The sequence below is a fragment of the Aphelocoma coerulescens genome, chromosome 9 (assembly GCF_041296385.1).
Source record: "Aphelocoma coerulescens isolate FSJ_1873_10779 chromosome 9, UR_Acoe_1.0, whole genome shotgun sequence".
In the NCBI taxonomy this organism is placed as follows: Eukaryota; Metazoa; Chordata; class Aves; order Passeriformes; family Corvidae; genus Aphelocoma; species Aphelocoma coerulescens.
The window spans coordinates 3,443,800-3,466,479 of NC_091023.1; the positions used below are offsets into that span (position 1 = coordinate 3,443,800).

The 22,680-nt window shown below is 53.7% G+C and overlaps 1 protein-coding gene across 1 annotated transcript; it reads right to left on the reverse strand.

Annotated features, from left to right (window-relative positions):
- Positions 1-316: 316 nt before the first annotated feature.
- PTTG1IP (PTTG1 interacting protein) lies at positions 317-9,941 on the reverse strand. The gene is made up of 7 exons (XM_069024463.1): positions 9,820-9,941; positions 7,092-7,144; positions 5,999-6,107; positions 3,281-3,386; positions 3,116-3,181; positions 2,688-2,734; positions 317-1,134 (listed from the first exon to the last, which is right to left on the reverse strand). Exons 1-7 carry the CDS (start codon positions 9,896-9,898, stop codon positions 1,091-1,093), a joined length of 504 nt encoding a protein of 167 aa, XP_068880564.1. The 5' UTR covers positions 9,899-9,941; the 3' UTR covers positions 317-1,090.
- Positions 9,942-22,680: the final 12,739 nt, after the last annotated feature.

Consider the following 22,680-nt stretch of genomic DNA (forward strand, 5'->3'; position numbering starts at 1 on the left):
CCCAGGCCACCCCAGTACATGAGGGCTCTCTCCTAGAGGTGCCAGGGCACAACAGGCCAAAAGCTCTTGCCAGGACACCCAGCTCCTTCCTTAGAGAGCAGCCTTACTTCCAGCCCAAGCTCTTCCTTACACCTGAACATCTCCAGGAACACACTCCTCCTTTCAAGCCCAGCAAGAGCCCAAGGCAGCCTTGCCTCTGCCTCCCTCAGCTACCCCGTGATGAGTCAGACCTGTGTAACAGTGACAACTCCATCAGCCACCACTGCCAACCTGTGCCTGCAGTGGAAGCAGAATTAAACTCTTTCAGACCAGAACAGTAATTGAATCAGTTTAATATACAGTCAGCATATTATAAATGCACTTGAAACTTACAGTATTGCTAAAAGACGTGGCCATTGAGCCCAAGACCACCTTTCTAGAAAGGCACAGAGAGGTAGGAGAGTTGGGGCATTTCCCCAAATTAGTTGCAAGTGAGAAGGTGCACATAAGACCTTCCTCCTGGAAGCATCAGATCACCAGAAACTTGTGCTCTTTGAGAGGACTGCTAATGTGCTGGGGTAAGTGCAGGCACCTGGAGTGACAGCCAAAGCCTCCTGCTGACCCATGTGTCAGGAAACTCTTGCTGGCTTTTGCATTTACTAAAAGAAAAGAAAAAGGGGGGGGGGAGCAGAAGAGCCTAGCTCTGTGTGCATGAAGTGTTCTTGGTGAGGCAGGAGTGAGTGAGATGTGTGATGTTGCTTTCACCCTTGGCTGAGACAAGGACTCTTACGTGCATTGCTTTGGACCACAACCACCCCAGGGGTGAGTGAGAAGAAATGTGCCATCCTCCAGTATTGATGCCATGGTTTCTTGCACCAGTGAGGCAAGAGCAAAGCTCTGGCCAAACCAAGCATCTGGAGTGGGGACAATGGTGTCACCAAGCATTTGGCTCATCCTCTGTGGCAGATGAAGTGGCACCATGGTGGTGGGGGGAAGCCTGGAGACTTTTGGCTCTGCAGAAGGCACTGTTCACCAGGATGGGTGGGTGGGTGGGTCTGTGTTACAGTGCAGGGATTACTGCAACACGAGAGAAGCGGCAGGTCTGGAGATGCTAATTCTCAAATTTTGCATAAGGGTTCTCTTCTTTGAACAAGCCTAGAAGAGAGGAGAGATTTGTTCAGACAGCAGCTCCTACACTGGTCACGGCCAGCAAGAAAACCAGTCCTTGGAAACAACTCTTTGTCATTTGAGCATCCTCCAGCCTCCTGGCTGCAGTACTCCCAAAACACCTGCTCTTACCTGAGCTGTGCCCACAGTCAGCACTGTTTCCTTCTCCCCTTCTGCACAAGAGGAGATATATATTGAGAAGCTTGACCTGATGGCAAACTCCTCTCCCAGGCAGTCCATGTACAGTGCAGCTAAAGCAGCCTGGCTAACCTTCCAGAGCACTCCCTCTGCACACCCCTTCTGTCAGATTGGACGTGCTAGCAGAGAGCCCAGACCCAAATTAAATTAAAACTGTTCTTAGACTTGCTTCCTTGTTCCTGCATCGAGACTGGGAGACAGCAAGGCAGGGTATGAGGCTGACTTCTGGACTAGCAACGAGCCATGTGCCATGCTATTTGCTGCTTTCCCAGCCCAACAGTTCTGAAGAACAGCCAGAAAGGACAAGGGTTGCAAACTCTGGGGTCAGGCTGCAGCAAGACAGAACTCTGACATGGCAAAACAGTCCCAGAGCACAGCTCTTCCACAGGCAGGTGCTTCCCCCACCAAGAGCTCCTTCAGGCACAGCTTTGCCTGCTCTTTCTTCCCCAGAGGAGCCAACCCATGCAGAGCCCCTGGGATCTCCTGCCTACCCTGGACCTGCAGCAGGCAGCAGCTGCAGACAGAGGAAAAGGACTCTAGCTTTCCCTACAGCTCCCCCAACGCCAGAGACCACCAAGTGCAGCATGCATGAGCCCAACTGCTCCACAGTCAGACACTGGCAGAGCCCCCGGCAGCCCCAATGGGCAGGCTGGAGGCACCTTCCCCTGCACAGAGCAACTGGCTGTTCCCTGCTTCCTTCCAAGCTGATGTTCCCCTCAGGTAGGTCCAGACCTGGCCCAGGTCCATGGGACTCACCTGAGGGACAGTCCAGCCCCAGGAGGGAGGCTGGGCACTCCCATCCCCAGGGGACTGAGACACCTCCTGGGGAACCGCTGCCAGCACAGAGGACCAGTGGGATTGGGAGTGGGGTGGGACTGGTGCCTGCTCTGTGCTCCTGCTCTGTGGGCATTCTGATTCCTACCTGGCCCCACACCTCAGGCTGCTGGCTCCCCAGCCACTCGCTCACCACAGGGCTACTGGAGGGCTGTACCTGAAGGGTAACAGCATTATGGTGATGCTGTCTGCCAGCTTCTGCTTCTCCCTTCCAGTCAAGCTCCATCAGCTTCTCCCACATACCAAGCTTGGAGGACACAGGTTCTTGGGAACATTATACACTTCCTCTTCCCTGCTCAGGAAGAATATCCCTTGTGTGGCCTCAACCACCACGACCCCAGCATCTGTACACTTGCTCTCAGAGAGCAATTCACTGAGCCAAGAGAAGCAGGGACCATATTTTCCCTGCTGGTCAGGTCCCACCTACAGCTGTAACCACAGCATGGAGCACAGTTACTGAGGCTGCTTCATCTAAAGCTTAGTTTGAATCACTCATGTCAGTACTGTACCGTATTTTCTTCGGATTTCATCATGCCGTGATTTCATCTCTGCTCTCCTGCACGAAGCAAACAGAAAAGCCATGAGTCAGTAACTGGCGTACAAAACCAAACAAAAAGCACCACAGCTCCTTGCTTAATCCCAACCAAGGGAGCTCCAGGCTGGCAGGTTTGCTCAGCCTCCCACCTCCTGGGGGCACCAGGGACCACCAGAGCCCACACATGTCAGCAGCCCTCAGGGAGTTGCATACACAACACTTGTGATGCTACTCCCACGAGTCGCCACAGCATGACATCCTCATGAGGCTTGTGTGTGAGCTAGGGCTGAAGCAGCCACTGACTGCATGTGCTGAGCCCCATGTGCCTCCTGGCGTCATGTTTGACAGCACAGACAGGAGCCAAATCATTCTGCAGCCTGAGGGCCTGTGGTACAAACTCACCTCTCCTCCTGCCGCACCCGCCTCTTCTCCCGCTCCCTGGCTGCTCTCTCGTCATCCTTGTCTGGCCTGGCAGACAGAAAAGTCCCTTAAAGCACTCAGTTCTGCAGCAGCATGTGGCTGCATCTGAGCTGCTCCACACAATCAGGGGACCTGCCCAATACTTGCCTTTTGCTCTTTTTCTTACAACAGCAGCAGCAGCAGCAGACCCCCAACGTGATCAGGAGCGTTCCTCCCACCACAGACATTGCAATGATCAGGGCTTCAAAGTTCACTAAAGGATTTGATGAAACACATTTAGCACACACAGACACAGCTGCCTGGAGTTACAATACAGCATCATAGGATCACAGAATCATTAAAGGTGGGAAAGCACTCTAAGATCATCAAGTCCAATTGTTCCTCCAACACTGCCAGGTCCTCCAGTAAACCACATCCCCAAGTGCGACAGCTACAAGTTTTTTGAACGCTTCCAGGGATGGTGACTCCACCACTGCCCTGGGCAGCCTGTTCCACTGTCTGACCACCCTCTGAGTGAAGAAATTTTTTCTTAATATCCAACTTAAACCTCCCCTGCTGCAACTTGAGGCCGTTTCCTCTTGTCCTACAGCAATTTCCTCTTGTCCTATTTATGAACATACAACCACTGTCACCAGCAGCTTCAGTCACCGGGCTGGAGACGTGTAACCACCTGGGAAAGCAAACTGACATTTTTAGCTGTAGATATACCAAGTGTTGGTACCCACAAATACACACCAGCTGAGTGTGTGTAGCTGCTAACAGGAGTGCTCAGTTACTGGCTATGAAGAAAGGCAAGGACAAACACACTCAGGTCAAACTCCTCTGGCAGAAAAAGCTACCTTAATCACTAATCCAGGTAAAAAGTAACCATCAAGCGAAAAAAACCCAACAACTGAAGGCTTCAGGGCTAAGGAACAACCTCTGACAGGGAGGAATTACTGCCCGTAGGAGCCAGCCTCAGAAGCCACATCTGATGAGATGAGCTGACACTTACAGGTGTCTGGAGTCCTTGGGCGAGAGATCAACAGAAACAAGATCTGTTGGGATTTATCAGCTTGGAGCCAGCAGTGCAGCAGCTGAAGGCCAAGTGCTGCTTCCTGCACCTCACTGCCATGTCTCCCCAGGGCTGGAGGGATCTGCTTGCCCACACACAGAACAAAACCTGCTGGAACATGGTGGTGAAGCAGCAGCTGCGAGCCCTGGGCCCTGCTCATCCTACTCAGCTCCTGCAGTAATGGCAGTAGAGACACCAGCCAAAACTGACACGTCTAGATGCCAAGGTGACAACAAAGAGGAGTTTCTTCCAAGTATGATTCAGACTGTTCAGGGACTTGAACCTGTGGAATTATTTGTTTAGGAGCCACTTTATACACAACAGCCAGGTTACAGAAATCCCAGTGCACCCGAGCCTGCTCAGAGCACTTCTGAAGGTCATTTAGTCCAACTCTCCTGCCATGGGCAGGGATATTTTTCACTAGACCAGTCTGCTCACAGTCCCAAACAACCAGACCTTGAACGTTTCCAGGGATGGGGCACTCACCATCTCTCAGGGCAACCTGTGCCAGTGCCTCATCACCCTCATTGTAAAAAAACATCTTCCTTTTATCTATTCTAAATAGATCCTCTTTTAGGTACTCCAGGCTCAGCTGACTCCACCACTGGACTTGTTTTCAAAGCCTGCAGCAGCATCAGTGCTTCTGAAACCCTTTCAGGGATTCAGGGTGAGCCTGGGGCTCAGCTCCCCCCTTCCCATGCAGAGAGGTCTGAGGCAGAGCACCAGGCACTCCTCCAGCTGATCATAGAGGCCAAGTCACACATACCAAAAATGCAGATTCGTGTAAGAGCTAATCTCCCACATGACTAATCTTCTCTGAAGCAAGTTTTGCAAGCTAAGGAATGTGTTCTTCTATAATGAAACCTTTTGTGAAGCTTCTTACATCCAAACTAGTATTTCAAGGTCTTACAGAAGTTTCAGAAAAGCATACCACAGGGCTCACAAAGAGGAGATTCTTCCTCCACAAGCACAGGGGCAGTTTGAACTCTTGTGGGCAGACAAGAGAGCCCAGCCTCAAGCACAACAGATGACAGGCAATGACAATTCAGCTCCAGGCTCCTCATCAAGGGGGTGAGTGAGAGCAACCAAGCCCCAGCTTGCTTCCCTTCCTGCTGCAGCCCCCAAAAGTTGGGTCCTGTCTGAGCATGCACATGCACTAAGCTTGGTCTAACCAAAACGAGGCACCAATCTCTCCAGAAATCCTTCAGAAAACAGAGCAGCAGGGAGGAGAGGCAGCCAAGAGCAAGCTATCCACCAGAAGAAGCTCCCAGAGGAGACCTGCATGTGCAAGGGATAGTTTTGGAAGAGCCTTTTTCCTCAGGTGGGTAAGAGCTGAGCAGGACTACGGTACATCCAGCACTAGAAGCACACACAGGCCTCCAGAGAAGTCACCACACTTCTGATTCCAGGAGCCCACCGGGGACAGCAGCCACGTGCAGAGCCAGAAGCGGTGCACGGAGCAACATGCCAGCTGCAGAGGAGAGAGCTTCTGGGATCCAGACACCAGGAAGGGCTGCACAGGCCCACAGAGCACCTTCCACTCCTGTTCCCAGGCGCTAGCCACGTCTGGAGCCTCCATCACACCAAAGCATAAGGGATGTATTTTGGAGTAGCTAAATCCTCACGGGTCCTACTTGCCAGAAGGCAGGGAACTGCTCATACTCCGCTTCCCCACCCACACTTCAGGAAGTTTGCAGAACCCTGACTGACTTCAGCCTGTCATTGCTACACTGGCAGAGAGATGGGGAGGCAGGACAACCTCCCACCAGCAGCAAGCACTCACACAGTCACCACCCCAGGCTGGCACTCACCCCAGCAGACTCCCCAGCGCGCAGAGCGGAGCTCACACAGGTCGGCCGGGGGAAGGATTCTTCGGACGGGGTATTCCATGCACCTCCTGCTGCTGGCACACCACAGGCACTGCAACACAGGAACCAGGCAGCACAGCATTACTGCAGCACGGCCGTGCTGCCAGCGAGCCACGCTCTGCTTTGGGAGCTGCAGCATGGGGCCGCTGCTGCCGGCTCTCGAGAAGCAGATACCACCCAGCAGCAACAGGGTGCTCAGGAGTAAGAGCTGTGTCAGCACAGACTGCACCAGGAGAGGCAGCTGAGGGGAGCACAGAGTTCTAGAGCAAGTAAAGATGCTGAGAATCCTTCTCCTGGCTTAGAATGGTAGACTATTCTGAGCTGGAAGGGACTCACAAGGATCATTGAGTCAGCTACTGGCCCTGCCCAGGACAGTCTTAAGAATCCCACCATGGCTTGCACAATTTATAACCAAATCCTTTACATTTATTTTTGGGATAAGAAGAAAGCCTTTGAGGCAAAGCACTCTACACACACAAAATTGATGAGCAGGAGAGGTGTGTGTGTGCCCAGCCACTACCAGAGTATCTGCAGGGCTTTGCACTCTCCTCTCCTGGTGGCTCCAACCCCAGCATTCGGCAGGGTTTGGTCAAACTGGTTCTGGCTACATCAGCTGCAAGATCTGACTCAAGTTCAAGTTTGCTGATATCTGAGATAAGGCAGCGGAGACTGGCAGGACACCAGTACACATCCTGCATCCACCCAGTGCCACAGCACTGGTGGAGAGGCATCTTGACCAGCCAGTCCAGCTCATTCAGTCCCTTCTCCAAGCACGTCGCCCATCCATGAGGAAGTAGCCCAGCAATTCCATTACTCTAATCAAAAAGCACACAGCAAAACCCACCCAGTTTCTAGCAACCTCCTTCCAGAGCACCAGAGAGGGATTGCCCTCTCACCCTCATAGGTGGGTGGAATTTGGAGCATGTCTGGGACAAGAGCAGGGGGCCAACGCCCCTTCCAGGAGGGAAACTGCTCCATAAGGGCATTACATTGTCAGGCATTGTGAGAGGTTGGGAGCCTTACTGCTGCTACTCACGGTGACATTTTTCAGGCACTCTTCACAGCTCCTGTTTGTATACTGGTGACAATCTGCAGGAAGGACAAAAGACACCTCAGGGCTTTACTCAAGACTGTCAGTGGTTTAAAACTCTAGGCTCCCCCAAGCCTGCTTGTACCCACCACAGGACCAGCAGCAATGCGTGCTGCTGCTGGCAAGAGTCACCAGCTTCAGCACATGATCTGTGTCATGGTGGGAGGCCCAAATGGAAATGAAAGTTTATCTGCCTTGCTCTGCTGACAAACCCCTGAGCTGTGAGTTCCTCTCTTGGGTTGTATTTTCCTAAAAGCCTAAGCATCTGCTATGGCAGTAGGGCAGCCAGAGGACACAGCTGGGGTTGGTCTGGAGGGGCCCTATGAGGATGAGGGCAAGCACTGGGTAGGTGGTACAGTCCTGCAGCACCAGATGATGGAGCAGCTTGAGCAAACAAGCCCCAGACACGGAAGTTACTACCAGGAGAAGCAGAGGAGCACATGGGGACATGTACAGCTACAGATCCTGCAGGAGGCCTCCTGCTGCACATGAGGGCTGTACCCTACCCCAGCCAGTTCATCCAAATCTCCCTTCAGCAGGACACAGTCCAGGCAATGGGAGCAGCACTGCAGCCAAAATCTGTGCCCATGTTCAGAACCTGTTTCCACCCCCATCTGGCAGAGGAAGACCCCAGTTCTGTAGACACAGGTGGCTCTCAGGACCAGTGCCACCGTGGATGATGGCATCCCCATGGGATGCATCCAGCTGGGCAGGGGAATGGATAAGGTCTGAACCTGAAGACACAGGACAAGCTGGCCCAGTCCAGCTCCATTCTGGGCTCAGCTACAGCTCGCAGCAGTGCTCTTGGAGGAAGTCTTCCTACAGGATATTCACCTGCAATTCATTGGTGTGTTTCCCCAGATCCTCAGGAAGGGGGATTTGCCAAGCCCTCAAGAATGAGCTATTTAAAACTCACCGCTGCTTAAGAGTCTAAGCACCAGCCTGTTTGACAGTGGTTTAAAAAAACAAGGAAAACTGAAACCAATTTGCCTGACCACTGACTGCTGGATGAAGGATACTGCTTTGCAGCATCGTAATCAGGAAAAAATCAATCCCAGAGGTGCTTGTTTTCCACCCTCACAACCAGCAAAGCTGCATTTTCTCCCTCCAGCTGGCAGGAACCCTCAGCTATGACCCACTGTCAGCAGTCACATGCTCTGTGCAGCCCTCCAAACAACTGGGCAATTGATTAACATAGCTCAGATAAGGGTGTTTACACACCCAGAGAGGCTGAGATTGCAGATTTTAAACACTCTGTGAAGCTGCATCTTCTCCATTTCTTCAACTGAGGCAGGAAAAGCACAACAGTTCCTGTGCTGCCCTGGAACTGTTTCCTTACCAGAGTCACAAAACACCCTCCCACACCACAGGAGGCCAGTGGTGGGCAAAAGCAGAACGTGTGGTTTTAACCGGGCTCTGCTTTCCCCTGGGGTATCCCCTCTCCTGGCACCCCCAGCTGGGGATCATCCTCCAAGTCATTAAGTCAAAGCCACCCACTTTACACTGTTTGGGAATGGGCTGCTTCCAGGACACCGCAGCCCTTCAGGATTTGGGCTGTACAAATGCCCCATCTCAGGTGACCAGACTGCTCACAAGGAATGGCACAGGAAGCACTGCAGTCCTCAGGGACAGAGGTGGGACAGCAGCTCTTGCTGTGCTAGAAGCCACCTGGATAATGCTTTTGATAGCTGGCTACAAGAGGAGTGAAGTGAGTGGCTTGGGGTGGAAGGAAGAGCAAAACGTGCTGGTCCTTAATCTCCTCCCTGCTAGAGCCACCATGCAGGTGTCATCACATGGAGAACAGTTCCTGGCTTGGAAGAGCAGGCAGACTTCTTAGGACACTCTGAAGGCAGTCCTCCTCATGCTTTGCTACAGTGTCTTCTTCACCTGGTGCAGCACCCGTGGGCCTATGCTCCATCCCCCACCCACGAAGGAGGAGCAGCTGGACACCCACTGCTCCCCACCCGTCCATATCTGACAACACCCATCTTCTTCCTGGTCTGAGGCTGCCCCAGCCAGTCTCCCCCATCCTGAAGGAAAATCTCCTCCAAAGGGCCATCAGCAGGAACCTGGCTGCCCAGTGAGTGTCCCCTGGTCAGGGCAGCTCTCTCACCTGAGCTGTTATCATCACTAAATCATGGAATCACAGGTTGGTTTGGGTAGGAAGGGCTTTAAGCCCATCTTGTTCCACCCCCCGCCATGGGCAGGGACACCTTCCACTATTCCAGATTGCTCCAAGTCCCGTTCAACCTGGCCTTGGACACTTCCAGGGATGGGGCAGCCAGAGCTCCTCTGGGTATGGAAGTTCCATTGAAGTGGAAGCTGGAAAAGCAGAGAGCAAAGCTCCACTTCCAGCCCCACTCAACCTTCCCGAACTCGAAAGGACACACCACGCTGCACCGGATCCCACTCTGCGGAACTCCCAGCGAGGGACAGATGGGAGGAAATCCCATCTCTCACTGCCCAGCCCCATTCTGAGTGGCCACAGCGCCCCGGCCAGTGGCCACCCGCACCCAGTGGGTGCTGGCACGGAGCCCACGGGGTACCCGTCTCCCTCGCGCACCAGCCACCCCACAAAAAACGGGGTCCAAAGCCGTGATGTTGGGGTGCTGTGCGAGGAGCGTCGGCCGCCCGGACCCCCCCAGCCCACGTCGGGGCAGCGGTCACCGCTTACCTCCGGCCACGTCCTGCGCGGCGAAGGCGGCGGGCAGCAGGGCCAGGGCCAGGGCGCAGAGCCGGAGCGCCGGGGCCATGGCGGAGCGGGCCGGGACGCGCCGGGGGCGGCACCGCCGCTCTGCAGGGCCGGCCGGGGGCGGGCCGGCCGGGGGCGGGCCGGGGGCGGCCCCTCGGAGGGGCAGCGAGGCCGCCGTGCCGATCCGCCGGCGGGGCAAGGGCTTGGGGGGCGGCGGGGGGAGCGGCTGTCCCGGGCGGAGAGACCCCCGGGGCTGCCGGAGCGCACCGGGCGGGGGAACCGCGCCGCCCCCGCGCCCGCCCGCAGGAGGGGGCCAGACCCCCGCGGGAGGAAGGGGAGAGAACCGGCCTTCCCACAGCCTCCGCGGGTTAATCTCCCCGGCAGACCCACAGCCTGCCCCTGCGCAAACCGACCCCAAAGGGTCCCGCACCCCTTCCCGCACCGGTTCATCAGTCTTTATAGCACGGAAGGACGTTAAAGGTAAAATACATATTAGTTCTCATGACACACCGCGATGTGATGAGGTAGTGGAGTTTTATTGCAGACTTTGGTATTCTTCGTGCTGAAGTAAAACAAACAGCCCGGCCCTGGAGAGAAGGGCTTTGCTTTTGGGAGGCTTAGAGCGGTCCCTGAGGGGTAAAGAACAGCTTTATCCCTGGCATGACCAAGGTACCACAGCATCCCAGGCTCTGAGACACTGCCAGCCTCGTCTGGTGTCACAGGTCAGTCACTGCAGCCAGAGGGACTCAAGGACACCTGGATCGATAGACAAGCAGAAACAGGGCGCTGTTGCCAAGTTTTACTGTGGCTGGAGATGTGTTAGTGTGGGAGTCAGTGCTCAGTGAAATTGTGTTGCACCTGAGTGCTTGCTGGATGTAAGAACCTCATAAAGAACCGTATCTGTGTGCCCTGACTTGGCTGGGACATCTCATGTCCTTGAATACCTATTTACACTTGTAACTCCATGCTTTGCATCCCAACCTGGCACCTGGGTCAGCACGGGCCAGGCATGAATTTTGTGACACACAGCGTGCTAGGAGCTCCCTCCTGGGCAGAGCCAAGCACCCCATATGCCTCACGCCCACGTGCTTCAACATTCAAGACGTGAGAAGCTGCATCAATATAAATGAGGATTTTCACATGCTGTAGGTCAGGAGTGAACTGGGCGCTCCCCTGGCACCCCCACATGCCCCCTGCCCCCCTCGAGGGGCAGGCAGGAGCAGGCAGCCCGGCACAGGCAGCGGGGTGGAGACGTGAGTTAAGCTGGTACTGGCACTGTGGCCAGACGCTCCCTTGGTTTCGGTGGAGGGACAAAGGTCTGCACGCGTGTTTCTCTGTGGGAAAGCTGGCTGGGTTTCGGAGGGCAGGTGTGGGGTGGGGGGTGGTGTGAAGGTACCCTGAGGTGGGGGTGGGAGGCAACTCTGCAGAGCAAGGTGTGAGTGCCGGGGGAAGAGCTCTGGCTTGGAGAATCACTGACTCCTCAGCATGCAGGCAGCTCAGGGAGAAAGAAGAAAATATTTTACATTGCCCTAAACAAAATGAAGATGATAATTAATATTTTTCAGCAAAACCCCAAAGAAAGAGATCCCATAGCTGGAACAAGCAGCAACACTGGCCACCCCTGCCGGTGTCAGCTGCATCGTGGGGCTCATATCCATCTGCTCAGAAAACTTTACTCTCCCTGCCGTGTTCTTGGTGTCCTTGAGAGTCAGATGGACTGGCTGCTGGTGACAGAGCTCCTGAAGGCTGGGAGCATAAGTGGCCAAAGGCACTCGGTCGGCTGAACCCCGGGGTGTGGGAGCTGAACCGCGGCATGCGGGGGCTGAGCCTGGCATGCGTGTGACACAGAGGTGCCTCCCTTCCACCGCCACAGGCGAGCGCTCTGATGCCAGCAGCCGTCTCTTGCCTGTGGTTCAGATTTTGGCAGCTCCTCAGGAGAAACACGGGGCTCTTCACGTGTGATGGGGACTTGGGCTGTCAAAGACACGGAACCTGTGCATTTGCTGCTCCAAAAGCAGCCGGTGCTTGAAGTTGGGCAGGCACTAATAATCACCTTGGCGTTCACTGGCGCAGGGGAGTCTCCCTGAAGCCCCCTCTGGGGCTGAGCAGTGCCCTGACACCAGAGTCACTGCTGGATGGTTTGGGAAGCAGGAGGAAGCATCAGCTGTTTGCAAAGCACCTCATTCCTTTGTCCTGGTCTATCCATGAAGCGACACCTGGGCTACAAATCATCCCGGTGGCATGGGCGGGGAGCCAGGCAGCGGGAGCAGGCAAAGAGCTGACAGGAAAGCCAGGGGAGAACTGGAATGCCACTCTGATCCCAGTGGCCTTTCCTTTCCCTCTCCTTATTTGTCTCTGAAGGGGATTTTCAAACCCTTCAAGATGGCCTCAAGTGGTTTCCAAGGCGACGGTGCTAGAGTCATCACTGCCATGGAAACCCTCTCTTTGGCATCATATAAACATTTCCCTTGAAGGAGGCTGGATGAGTGGGCGATGCACTATTTTCTAGCACTCCCTGGCTGCAACAGGACAACCTCCAGGAGATGGGAGGGAGCTTAGGAGGTTAAAATTAGCTTGCCATGCTGGCCAGCAATGGAAAGAGGTGATTGCTGATGTTTCAACCCAAAACCTGGGGTTATTTGTGTCAGCAGGATCCAAATGAAAAAGATTTACTCTGTAGGAAGACAAAAATGCAAAACAAAAAAGGGGGGGGGGGGGAGAGAGTAAGGTTGAAAACTTGTGCTTTTTTGCCCTTCTTCAAAGTTTTCCCTTTCATCCAAATTCCATGTCCTCTTGGGTCAGTGTGGGCAGATGGGGGTCTTGGAGTACCTCACCCTCTCCTGGGAGCATGTCCAAGGCCAAGGTGTTTTGCTTTGCTTTTAATTGCCTCCTTTCTGTCTCACCAACACCTTCACATGAGCACAGGGAGAGGTGTCTGCCTGCAGCCCTGAGCGTAGGCAGTGGAACAGGAAACCCCAAAATACCCTCTTGTGCTGTGGTGTCCCCACACCGGGACTGCCTACAAGGCCAGTGGCTCTGCCATCAGCTCCAGCCCAGCAGCCCCTGCAGCCCCCTGCCCAGCCAGGGTCCTCTGGCTGCACTGTGCTCAGCACCAGGGCACAGCTCCGGAGAGGCTGCCGGCATTCCCAGTGCTCCGCATGGCAGGGGCACCCACCGGCCCCCAGCACATGGCAGTCCCGCTGCCACCCCACCATGCCAGCTCTCGTCGGCCAGGATGGATTTCTGAGCTGTCCTGGGAGCTCCCAGAGCGGTGGAGCCGGTGTTTTCATAAACAGAGTCTGCCTTCATCAGCGGGGCCAAGCTCCGAGCAGGGCGGAGGTGCCAGCAGCGCGATGGGAGCCGGGGTGAGGCTCCGCAGAGCCCGTGTCTGCCCGGGCTGGCGTAAACACCTCCTGTCCCCGAGCAGATGGCTCCTCTCACATCCATGCTCCAGGCAGATACCAAAGGGCTTTCCTGACAAATAAAGCACTGCCTCACGCAGGCCTGGAGCGCTTCTGGCTTTCCTGGAAGAAGGGGATGCTCTCTCCTTGTTGGACTGCCCAGGCTATTTTTAGACCTCCATAGCAACCAGAGGATGGGGAGACACGGTGTCCCCCTGCCACTCTCACCTGCTGGCTGCTGGCCTCTGGCAGGGGCTGGGGCTGGGTCCTGGCTGGACTGGAGGATAGGGATTCATCTGATGACCCCCCAGCAGCACCCCAAAAAGTCTCCCAGAAGGCAGAGAGCTGCTCCAAGACCCATTTCCTCTCCCCACTCTGGAAGGTGCTGGCAAGGATATCGGGAGACCAGCAAGGTCAGACCCCAGCACCTGCTTTGCTCTTTCTCCCTTTAGAAAAAAACCCCACCCTAAATCCAGAGCAAACAATTAAAATGTTCCAGCTGCTGGCTCAGAGCAGCAATCCCAGATAAAACCCCAAGGATCTGCCAGCTAAAAATAGCCTGAGCCCCATAAATTAAACAAAAGCTTTTTGCCGGGCTCTTGGAAAGCCAGTTCCAGTGCAGTTTTCTCTATGTAAGGTATAACTCCAACAGTATTTTTATTATTAGCCCTACCTCCCCCATGTCACCGACCTTCCCAGCACCATTGTTTAGGAACAGGAATTTTACACAGCCAGACTTCTTCCTCCTGGCAGCTCCTCTGCTGGAGTGGGATCACACCTCAGCTACTTTCCTGCCTTTTTATATTAGTTTAAACCTTTTTTTTTCCCTCTTGGGCAACTGGTTATTCAATACTAAGACATCCTATGTTTTGTAGGGCCAGCCTCATTTAAGGCCTGTCTCAGCCATCTGCTTAATTTTTATCCCTATCAGCTGTCCTAGGAGCTGTGGACCCTTAAATAAATTCCTGCTTGGAATGCAAAGATATTGGGCAGCCCTTTGCAGATAACTGTGCAAGCCAACATGCATGCAGGGGCTTGTCTCACCTCCTTTCTGTCATCAAGCCTATCACCAATATTTTCTCATATTATACATATGTATATGTGATGTTAGCCAATGACTTCCAGCTTTCTGGGAGTTTTCTCCCCCAACCCTTTAAAGAGCTTCCAGCATCCCGCTGCCTCAAGCACACGTGGCTGGCTCATGAGAATGAGTTCTCCCCACTTCCCCTCCAATGCTTCTTCCCAGCGCTCCATGCTGGGTGTGAGGAGCACATCCAGCACCTGCTCTTCCATCCCAGTTATTTAGGCTCTGTTGCTTTTTCTATGGGCTTTTGCAAAAGCATTTCACTTACTGCACCTGCAGCAGCTGCATCCCAAAGCCACTGAGATCCCTTGCTCCATCCTGGTGCTGGGCTTTGATTTTGTTGCTGCACTTGCCAGTAGTTCTGTGGCTGAGTAATCCAGCCCACATCTCCAAAAGGTGTGAGCAGGGCTGGCAGCTCAGAAAATCCACACCGCCTTTTCCAAGTGAAAGCACCATCTCCTTGCTGAGTTTTTCTCAGCTTTCCATCACTCCTGACTCCCAGCAGCGGGACTGGCTCTTCTGAAACCACCCAGCAAAGCTTCTCCTTGCTGAGCCACGTGCGAGTGAGTTTCCACAGGTGCCACCCACTTGTCTTGTCCCATGTCATCATGGGCCCCAAATTTTTTGGCTCCCTGCAATGGTTTTTAGGCTGATAGACCTTTCTGGGCAGCGTGTGAGGAAGAGAACACCTCTCCTGGTTTCTCCCCAAGGGCTGGAGACAGCCTGGGTGCTCTGCACCTGCATCCATTCCACCCTCAGGACCATTCAAGGGTGGGCAGGAGGAAGGGTGAGGTTCCCATCCCACCGTGTCCTTGGGTTTGTAACTGTGTTTGTAAACATGTCTCTACCTGCCCCCTCAGCGGGGCACAAAAAAACCCTCAACATGTTATTTTAAGTGAACTCAAACCAAGGAAAAAAAAAAAAGAAGTCAACTCTGAGGCTGTCATGTCTATATTTAGTTGGAACTTTTCTGTCCAGGATTCAGACTCTATTTGGAAACCCTGTGCCTTGGCATGCAGCCAAGCATCTCATTTTTATACAGTAATCCCTCAGCATATGGCAAACGTTTCTCTTCTCCCGGTGACTGCGGCAGCGGCAGCCTGGCATGGAGGGGTTTCAGCTGAACCCAAGATGAGCTGTCTGGCTGTGGCTCAGGATTCACATTGTAGACCCAGAAAGTCTTTTAATAGCAACATCTTTTTGGTGTAGCTCTGGAAAAAAAATCACTCAGGGTGCCCCCTGCCCCAGGCCCCAGGGCCAGGAGGGCATTTTTGGGGTTCAGACCTTGGGGCATCTCTACTGGCTGCTGGTCTGGGGTGATGGGGACAAAGATGTGGGACGTGCCAAGTCATGTCCCCAGGTCTCCCTGGCTGGTTCTGCTGTCAGTGTGGGAAACAGCTTCTGGCTCATTTTGTCTCTCTCTCTCCACTGAAAATGTCATGAAAATTCCCATCCGTTATTCTAAGATTTCACATGCCAGTAGTTCTGGGATTGACACAACTGTTGCCCAGTGCATGGTGTAATTTCTGGTATGTGTTTTGTCCCAGATGGTGTTTCAGTGTCAACAATTTTGTCCTGACAATTTGCAGGTGTCTGACGGATGTACGGGGAAGCAGCATCCTCGTGAACCCTGATCCTGCTCTGCTCTGCTCTGCTCTGCTCTGCTCTGCTCTGCTCTCCTCTCCTCTCCTCTCCTCTCCTCTCCTCTCCTCTCCTCTCCTCTTTCAGATGAAACAAGTCTTGTGACAGCACCTGTCATGAAAATTTGAGAAAGTAACCAAGAGTAAACTTGCAGGTTCCTGAGTGCCACGCACATTTACCCATTCTGTGGCAGCTGTGGGATAGAGAGAGGCAGGAGCCAGATGAGAAAAGGTGATCACACAGTTATTTATACAGCCCTTCCAAATATTTGAGGCTGGTGACATGCATGATGATGTATAACAAAAATATCTCCTTCAAAAACCTTCCAAGTTAAATCCCACATCCGTATTTTAATTCAGGAGTTCAGGGGATTTAAGGAAGTATATACTTACTGTGATTCTTATTGCTCACGGTGAGGAGCTCTCCAGCCGATCCTCACAGACAGTGGGGCAGGGTTGGGGACACACCTGCAACCCAGCACCATGACTCTGGGGAAGAGGAGCCTCAGTGGGCACACAGGCTGGACCACCTGTGGGAATAACATGAAGGGCAAAGGTCTCTGTGAGCCTCTGTGGGGATGCACAGGATCAGCACCTTTGACTTGGGGACCCCCCAATCCCCGGCAAAGGGGAGACTCACTATCCCCTGTGGCCTGGTGCTCCAGACTGCTCAATGTAATAGGGTTTCTAATGAAGTCAGTTTCATTTTGCTCACTCAGGAGAGGCCAAGCCATCTAAGGGAGCACTCAGAGCTCTGCAGGGCCCAGGAGCTGGGGGTGGCAGGGCCCCTGGCACCAAACATGCCCTGGGCAGGGCTGTCACGGCAAAGCTCGGTTCACACCAACATGCCGTGCTGGGACCACATGCTCCATATCAAGGCACCCATCTGCAGGTCCCTTCCCCTGCTTCAGGGATGTCAGTGTGCAGGGGACCCCCATGGACACCATGGTGTTTGGTTCCCCTTGACCCCACAAAGTATCCCCAGCTCTGGTGGGAAGATTCTCGGAAGAGGCAGCAGAGCACGTTCCTGTGTGCCCAAATGTCTGCTGCAGCTGAGCCAAGCTTTACAGAGGGTTTTAAACACCCACCAGCGTGTTCCCTGCAGCCCTGTGATTCATCGATAGCCACTTGACTCAGCTCTACCCTTTCATCATGCCCGAATGTGGCATTTCCCAAATCACATGGGCTTTTTCTGCTGCTATTCCACACCTACGGGCCCAGCTGCTCCCTCCCAGACACGCTCTGTGTGGTGCCATCCTGCGCTAGGAGTGCCCGCTGCCCAGTGACACGTGCTGCCCTGAGGTGGCACGTGGGTTTGGCACAGCAGATTTTATCCCCACAGCGTCCCCACAACCCTTCTTCCCACAGACAGGGATTTCCTTCTCACAGTTATTGTCCCACGCAGCTGCCTGTGTCCCTTGGGGTGCAGCAATGCAGGACGAGAAGGATGAAGATTCGGATAAAGGTCTGGTGGCTCTTCATGGTTGAAAGGCTGGTGGAAAACCTGTTCAGCCTTTTGATTAAGGATGCAGGATCCATGTGCACGTTTCCAGGTAAGATGGGTGTCCGTGGGAACCAGGTACACCACCAGAAGTGACCCACAGCTGGACCAACACATCCCAAAAAACGCAACAAGTTTCCCAGGAGCTCTGTGCTCCAGTGAGGATTTTTGTTACAATCCTGATTTTCTCGCTCTCATCCTGGGATGTTTGAGCTCATGGTGCCAAATGCTGCCCCAGCGTGTTTATTAGTGCTGATTGTAGAACCTTGGCAGTAGCATTCACAATCGGGGCTGCAGAAATCCTGCCGGATCTGCTGCCTTCCAGACAGATGGGCCTTATTAAGAGGTGTCACACCACTAACAGCATCTGACAGCTCCTGTACTCCCTTCCCTGCTCTTCTCCACACACTCTGCGAGCGAGGCAGCAGCCAGAGATGGAGACAGGAGGCAGGATCCCTCGGTTGCCATGCCTGCCCCAAGGGCACAGAGCTGGGGCTCTGCCTTTGCATGGATTCCTGCACCCCAGACTTGCTCCATGCTCTTCCCTTGCCCTCCACCTCCCACCTCCCTTCTTCATGATGGAGGCACCGAGCTGCACCCATGGGTGTGCAGTGAGGTGTCACCCCCAGCTCTGGATGCTTGAGGTTGCAGAAGATACGTCAATATCTCAGTACAAGAGGGGGTTCTCCATGTGTTTTCTAAAACTTGGGATTTTTTTTCACTAGGCTAAAAGAACCTGCTGCTCTCTGCCAATGGGTTCTGACGTCGTGATGCTGTGACACCATCACGTTCTGAGCTGTTGCATTGTCACTGTGGTCATCTCAAGTCTAGAAGAGGCCACAAAGTTGGTTGGAGGGATGCAATCCTTCTCCTATGAGGAAATGCTGAGGATTGCTCAGTCTGAGGAAGAGAAGGCTCACAGGGAGACCTTATTGTGGCACTTCAGTACCTAAAGGGTCTTCAAGAGAGCTTGGACAAGGACAGGGCTAGGTGATAGGACAAGGCAGAATGGCCTTACACTGACAGAGGGCAGGGTTAGACTGGATTTAGGGAAGAAATTCTTCCCTGTGAGGGTGGTGAGGCCCTGGCACAGGTTGCCAATAGAAGACATGGATGCCCCCTCCCTGGAAGTGTGTCAGGCCAGTTTGGATGGGGCTTGGAGCAATCTGGTCTAGTGGAAGGTGTCTTTGCCCACGGGGATGAGATGTTGGAACTGGATGACTTTTAAGGTCTCTTCAAAACCAACCCATTCAGCGATTCCATAATTCTGTGATCGCCTTCTACTGGATCAAGGTCACTTGAGGGGAAACAGGGCAGGGACAAAACACAAAGTACCCATGGGTGCTCTGACTTGCCCCATAACACCCCTCTCGGTCTCCCAGCTCCCTCTCTCCTGGCTTTCCCCAGCCTCTACTGAGCTCCTGCACTCAGAGGTAGCGATGGCTCACGAGGCTCCATGCTCGAGTCCTCCTCCAGCCTCGGGAAGACACTGCTTTGCCTAAATCCCTGACTCACAGCATCTTTCCCTTACAGCAGGCTGGCTCTGTGATTGGAGCTGGGCTTGGGCAGGAGCCACACAGCCCTGGAGAGCTGCTGCTGGCACTGCTACATATGTTCCCTCCAACTGCTTTGCTGCAACTCTCACTTGCTTCCTGTCAGCCCCACGGTTTCCCAAATCAGAATTATTTCACCCTCCAGAAAGTCATCCTGCCTAGAAGTCATGCTCTGCGGGAGAGCCGTGCAGGCTGTTCTCCCGGTGCAGAGGCAGGGATGGAGTCAGCTGGCAGCCAGCAGCTGAGTTGTTGTTTCCTCTGTGATGCTCAGCACCCCAAGGCTTGGGAAAAGCCTGCTGGGGTGACACCAAGTTCTCTGGGAAAATCCACAGCAGTGAAAGAGCAAGTGACTGTCCTGTCCTGCCACCAGCTCCTCTCACTGCCTGCAGGAGCCCCAGCACCATGCCCAGGGACACCCAAAACCCCATGACTGGCAGCTGGGAAGGGGCCAGTTTGGCCATGTTGGCATCTCCTGGTTCTTCAGTCGAGTCCCTCTCGGGGGACATCCCATCCCTGCAGCATTTTCTAATTGCCAACCTAATCTACCTCTCTCAGGCTCACTGAGACTTAATATAACACTGGCAACCACCCATGAGCTCATCCTTCTCCCAGGGAGCAGAACTGTACTGAGCAGAACTGTACAAAAAAATCATCCTGGAAACTTCTTGTGGTTTTATAGGGTTTTTATCACCTTTCCTGTGATCACTGAGAAATAACTGGGCTGTGAAGGGCTTCCCAAGCAGCTGTTTGTCTTTGGAGCAAGAGCTGGGACTGGGGGAGCCTGGGCTCATTTTAATCATATCTTGACTGCAGTGCTCATTGCTCTGCAGTTCCCATTTGTAATCACACGTTCAGTAAAATAATCAAGTTATAATTGCTTGGGATTCCTTCTCTCCTACGTCACAGAGCCCAGGAGGGGAAGCAGTGCTACAACTGAGTCAGCAGCCAGCCTTGGCGTTGCCTTGGGCCAACATTTCAAGGGAAAATTAACCAGAGTTAAAGCAAGAAGAGAGCTGATAAAAATCTCCCAAATCTGCCCAGCTGATGAAAAGACATTTTTAACCTCTCCTTTACTTGTCAGACTAAAAAAAGCATCTTCCCCCCCTTGAGTGCCCCCAAAATAAGGCTGGATCAGTGTCCATCCTTTGCAGAGCAACCACCTCTGTGGGAAGGTGGGTGTCCACGGTGGTCAGGGAAGGGGCTTCAGCCCCTTCTCTGCTGATCCCTGCTGGGTTTGGGCTCTGCCAGGGGAAATCAGGGAAAAGGAAGAAATCTCTTGAGCATCAGAACAAGGAATCATAAGTGACTCAGGTTTAAGGAGAACAATTTTTGCCAGGCAAAATGTAATGGCTTTTTTGGACAGGGATAGAAAACAGGGCTGCAGATCTCCTTAACCCATCACTTGCCTTAATCTGGAGAGCAGGACTCAGGGCTTGAGGCACAGGGCTTGGCAGAGGTGCTGTGCCAAGGGGCACCTGCAGACACAGCTGTGGGCTGTTTGGTGGGTGGTGGGCCATCCCAGGGAGCCACTGGCACAGCAGGGAGAGTATTGGGGAACTGGCAGGGACCAGGAAGGCGTTACAAATCCCCAGGGTAGCATCCCATTGTCCTTCCTGCTTCTACAAACTGGTCTTTTCCTCCTGCATGTGCGGAGGCAGCGCTGAGAGGCTTCACAGCTCCTGCCAGCACCCCTGGCTCGTGGTCACTGCCACCCCAGCAAAGGGATCCTCCTCCTCCTCCCTCAGGTATGGAGCACTGTGGGTTGCATGGTCAGGGCTTCCAGGCCTGGATATCAGTGTTAAGTAGCTCTCATCCTCCCAAAGCTGAGCCCAGCGTCCCACTGAGGGAATCAGTCTGGGGGGTGAGTCTGCTGCTTCAGCTCTTTTAGGGACTGGGAGTGTGTCAGGACACAGCACACCGGTCTGCAAGAGAGAGACATCATCACTGGGGCTTGTGCCTAATCATAATAATTTGGTCTTTCTACCCTTTTAATTTACTAATTAAACCCTGGAAGGGGTACTTACTTGGATGAAGGGAAAGAATTAAACTCTCTCATCTGGGAGTACTGAGAATTCCACCAAGAGCCCTGGCAGAGCATTAGCCAAGTGGAGGCAGAGCGGGGAAGTCCAGCATCTCACTGGGCTAGCAGCTTCTCATGATTGAGCTGGCCACTCTGCCTGGAAAAAATATTAATGCCCCACTCCCCCAGGGCCATTCCAATGGCTGGAAGACCTGTGAGAACTCCTGGCCATCTGGAAAGCCCTGGGAGACTGCTGCTGGCTGGAAATTATTGCAGGAGGTAATAATGCATCCCCAGTGCGTTGTTCCCGCGTGGGCTGGGATCAGCCCTGAGCTGGGCAAGGTCATCTGGTGTGAGTTTCCTGTTGGGAAAAGGGTTCTGTGTCTACCAGCTGAGCCCTTGCAGGAGAAATTTCACCAGCCTTGGCCAGGTCTCTTCCTGCCCAGCCCAGAGACCACGTGCCCTGGCACCCTGGATGCAGACAGCAACAGGCCAGGAGACTTCTTCTTCATCCTGCTCCTCCTCCTCCTCTCACCCATGTGTTGGACAAACTGTTGCCTCCCTGCAATAGTTGGTAATAAGTGATAAAACTAATTTATTATGAATTTCCCACCCTGCCTCCCCCACGGTGGCCGGGCTCTCCCCACATCCCACCAGCCTTGCAATGTGCCCTGAGGCCCCACTTCTCCATCCTCATCCTGGTCCCAAACCCAATCCCCATCCCTGGGATGGAGTAGTGAGCCACACAGGATGAGGGCAGGGCTGGGACGTTCACGGGAGAGGAGATGTCACCTGCTTTGGCTCAGTGTTGACACAGGTTACAGCTTCTGAGGGAGATGGTTGGCATGGATGGGAGCAGGGAGCTCAGGGTCCTCTTTCCACTGCTCTGGGATGTGAGACTCCTCTGGGCTTTGGCACAGCCCATCACCAGAGACCAGTTAGTTCTTTGAGGGGATGCTCCTCCTTCCCAGGCACAGATGGTTGGACCCAAACTTAGGGGTCTTTTTCCACCTAAATGATTCCATGATTCCATCTCCCCTAAAACTGGTGTGGCTCTGGGGACTCTGTCATTCTCAGCATCCCAGCCAGGAACCCCAACCCATCTCTCTGGGGTCCCAGCTAGAAGGGAGGGAGAGAAAGTGGGGCTGGAACTGGAGAGATCCCCTATGTAGAGCAGGAACATCACCTGGGACTGGCACGCAGTGCACAGCTATGGCAGTGGAACCCGCTCCTGTTTCTCTCAAGAAAGTTCAGTCCCAGCTGTCAGTCCCCTTCTCCTGCTTTTTTTGAAGTTGGAGAACTACGTACATGGATCACGTCTCTAATTAATATAAATATAGCGAAACATAAATAATAGACATGCCTGAAATAGTGTCACTCCCAAGCAGGCAGGCAGACGCGTCATGGAAAGAAAATAAAAATGCTTTTTATCTGTTTTGGCATTTTTTGTTTGTTTGTTTTCAGCGGTTTGTACTGTTCCTGAGGAAGGAGCAACCTTTGCCATGGGTGAAACTGTTTGAAAGTGAGAGACCGAGGTGCAGGCGGAGGGAAGGCCCCAGGGAAGAGAGCGAAATGGGGACTGGGGTGGGGACAGACAGGGACGGGGACAAGGATGGGATGAAGATATGGCTTGGGATAGGAATG

Coding starts and splice junctions, on each gene's coding strand:
- PTTG1IP (XM_069024463.1), bottom strand. CDS start 9,898: ATGGCCCCGGCGCTCCGGCTCTGCGCCCTGGCCCTGGCCCTGCTGCCC. Junction 7,145..9,819: donor CGCGCAGGACGTGGCCGGAG/GTAAGCGGTGAC, acceptor TCCTTCCTGCAG/ATTGTCACCAGTATACAAAC. Junction 2,735..3,115: donor CGGGTGCGGCAGGAGGAGAG/GTGAGTTTGTAC, acceptor TGCTTCGTGCAG/GAGAGCAGAGATGAAATCAC.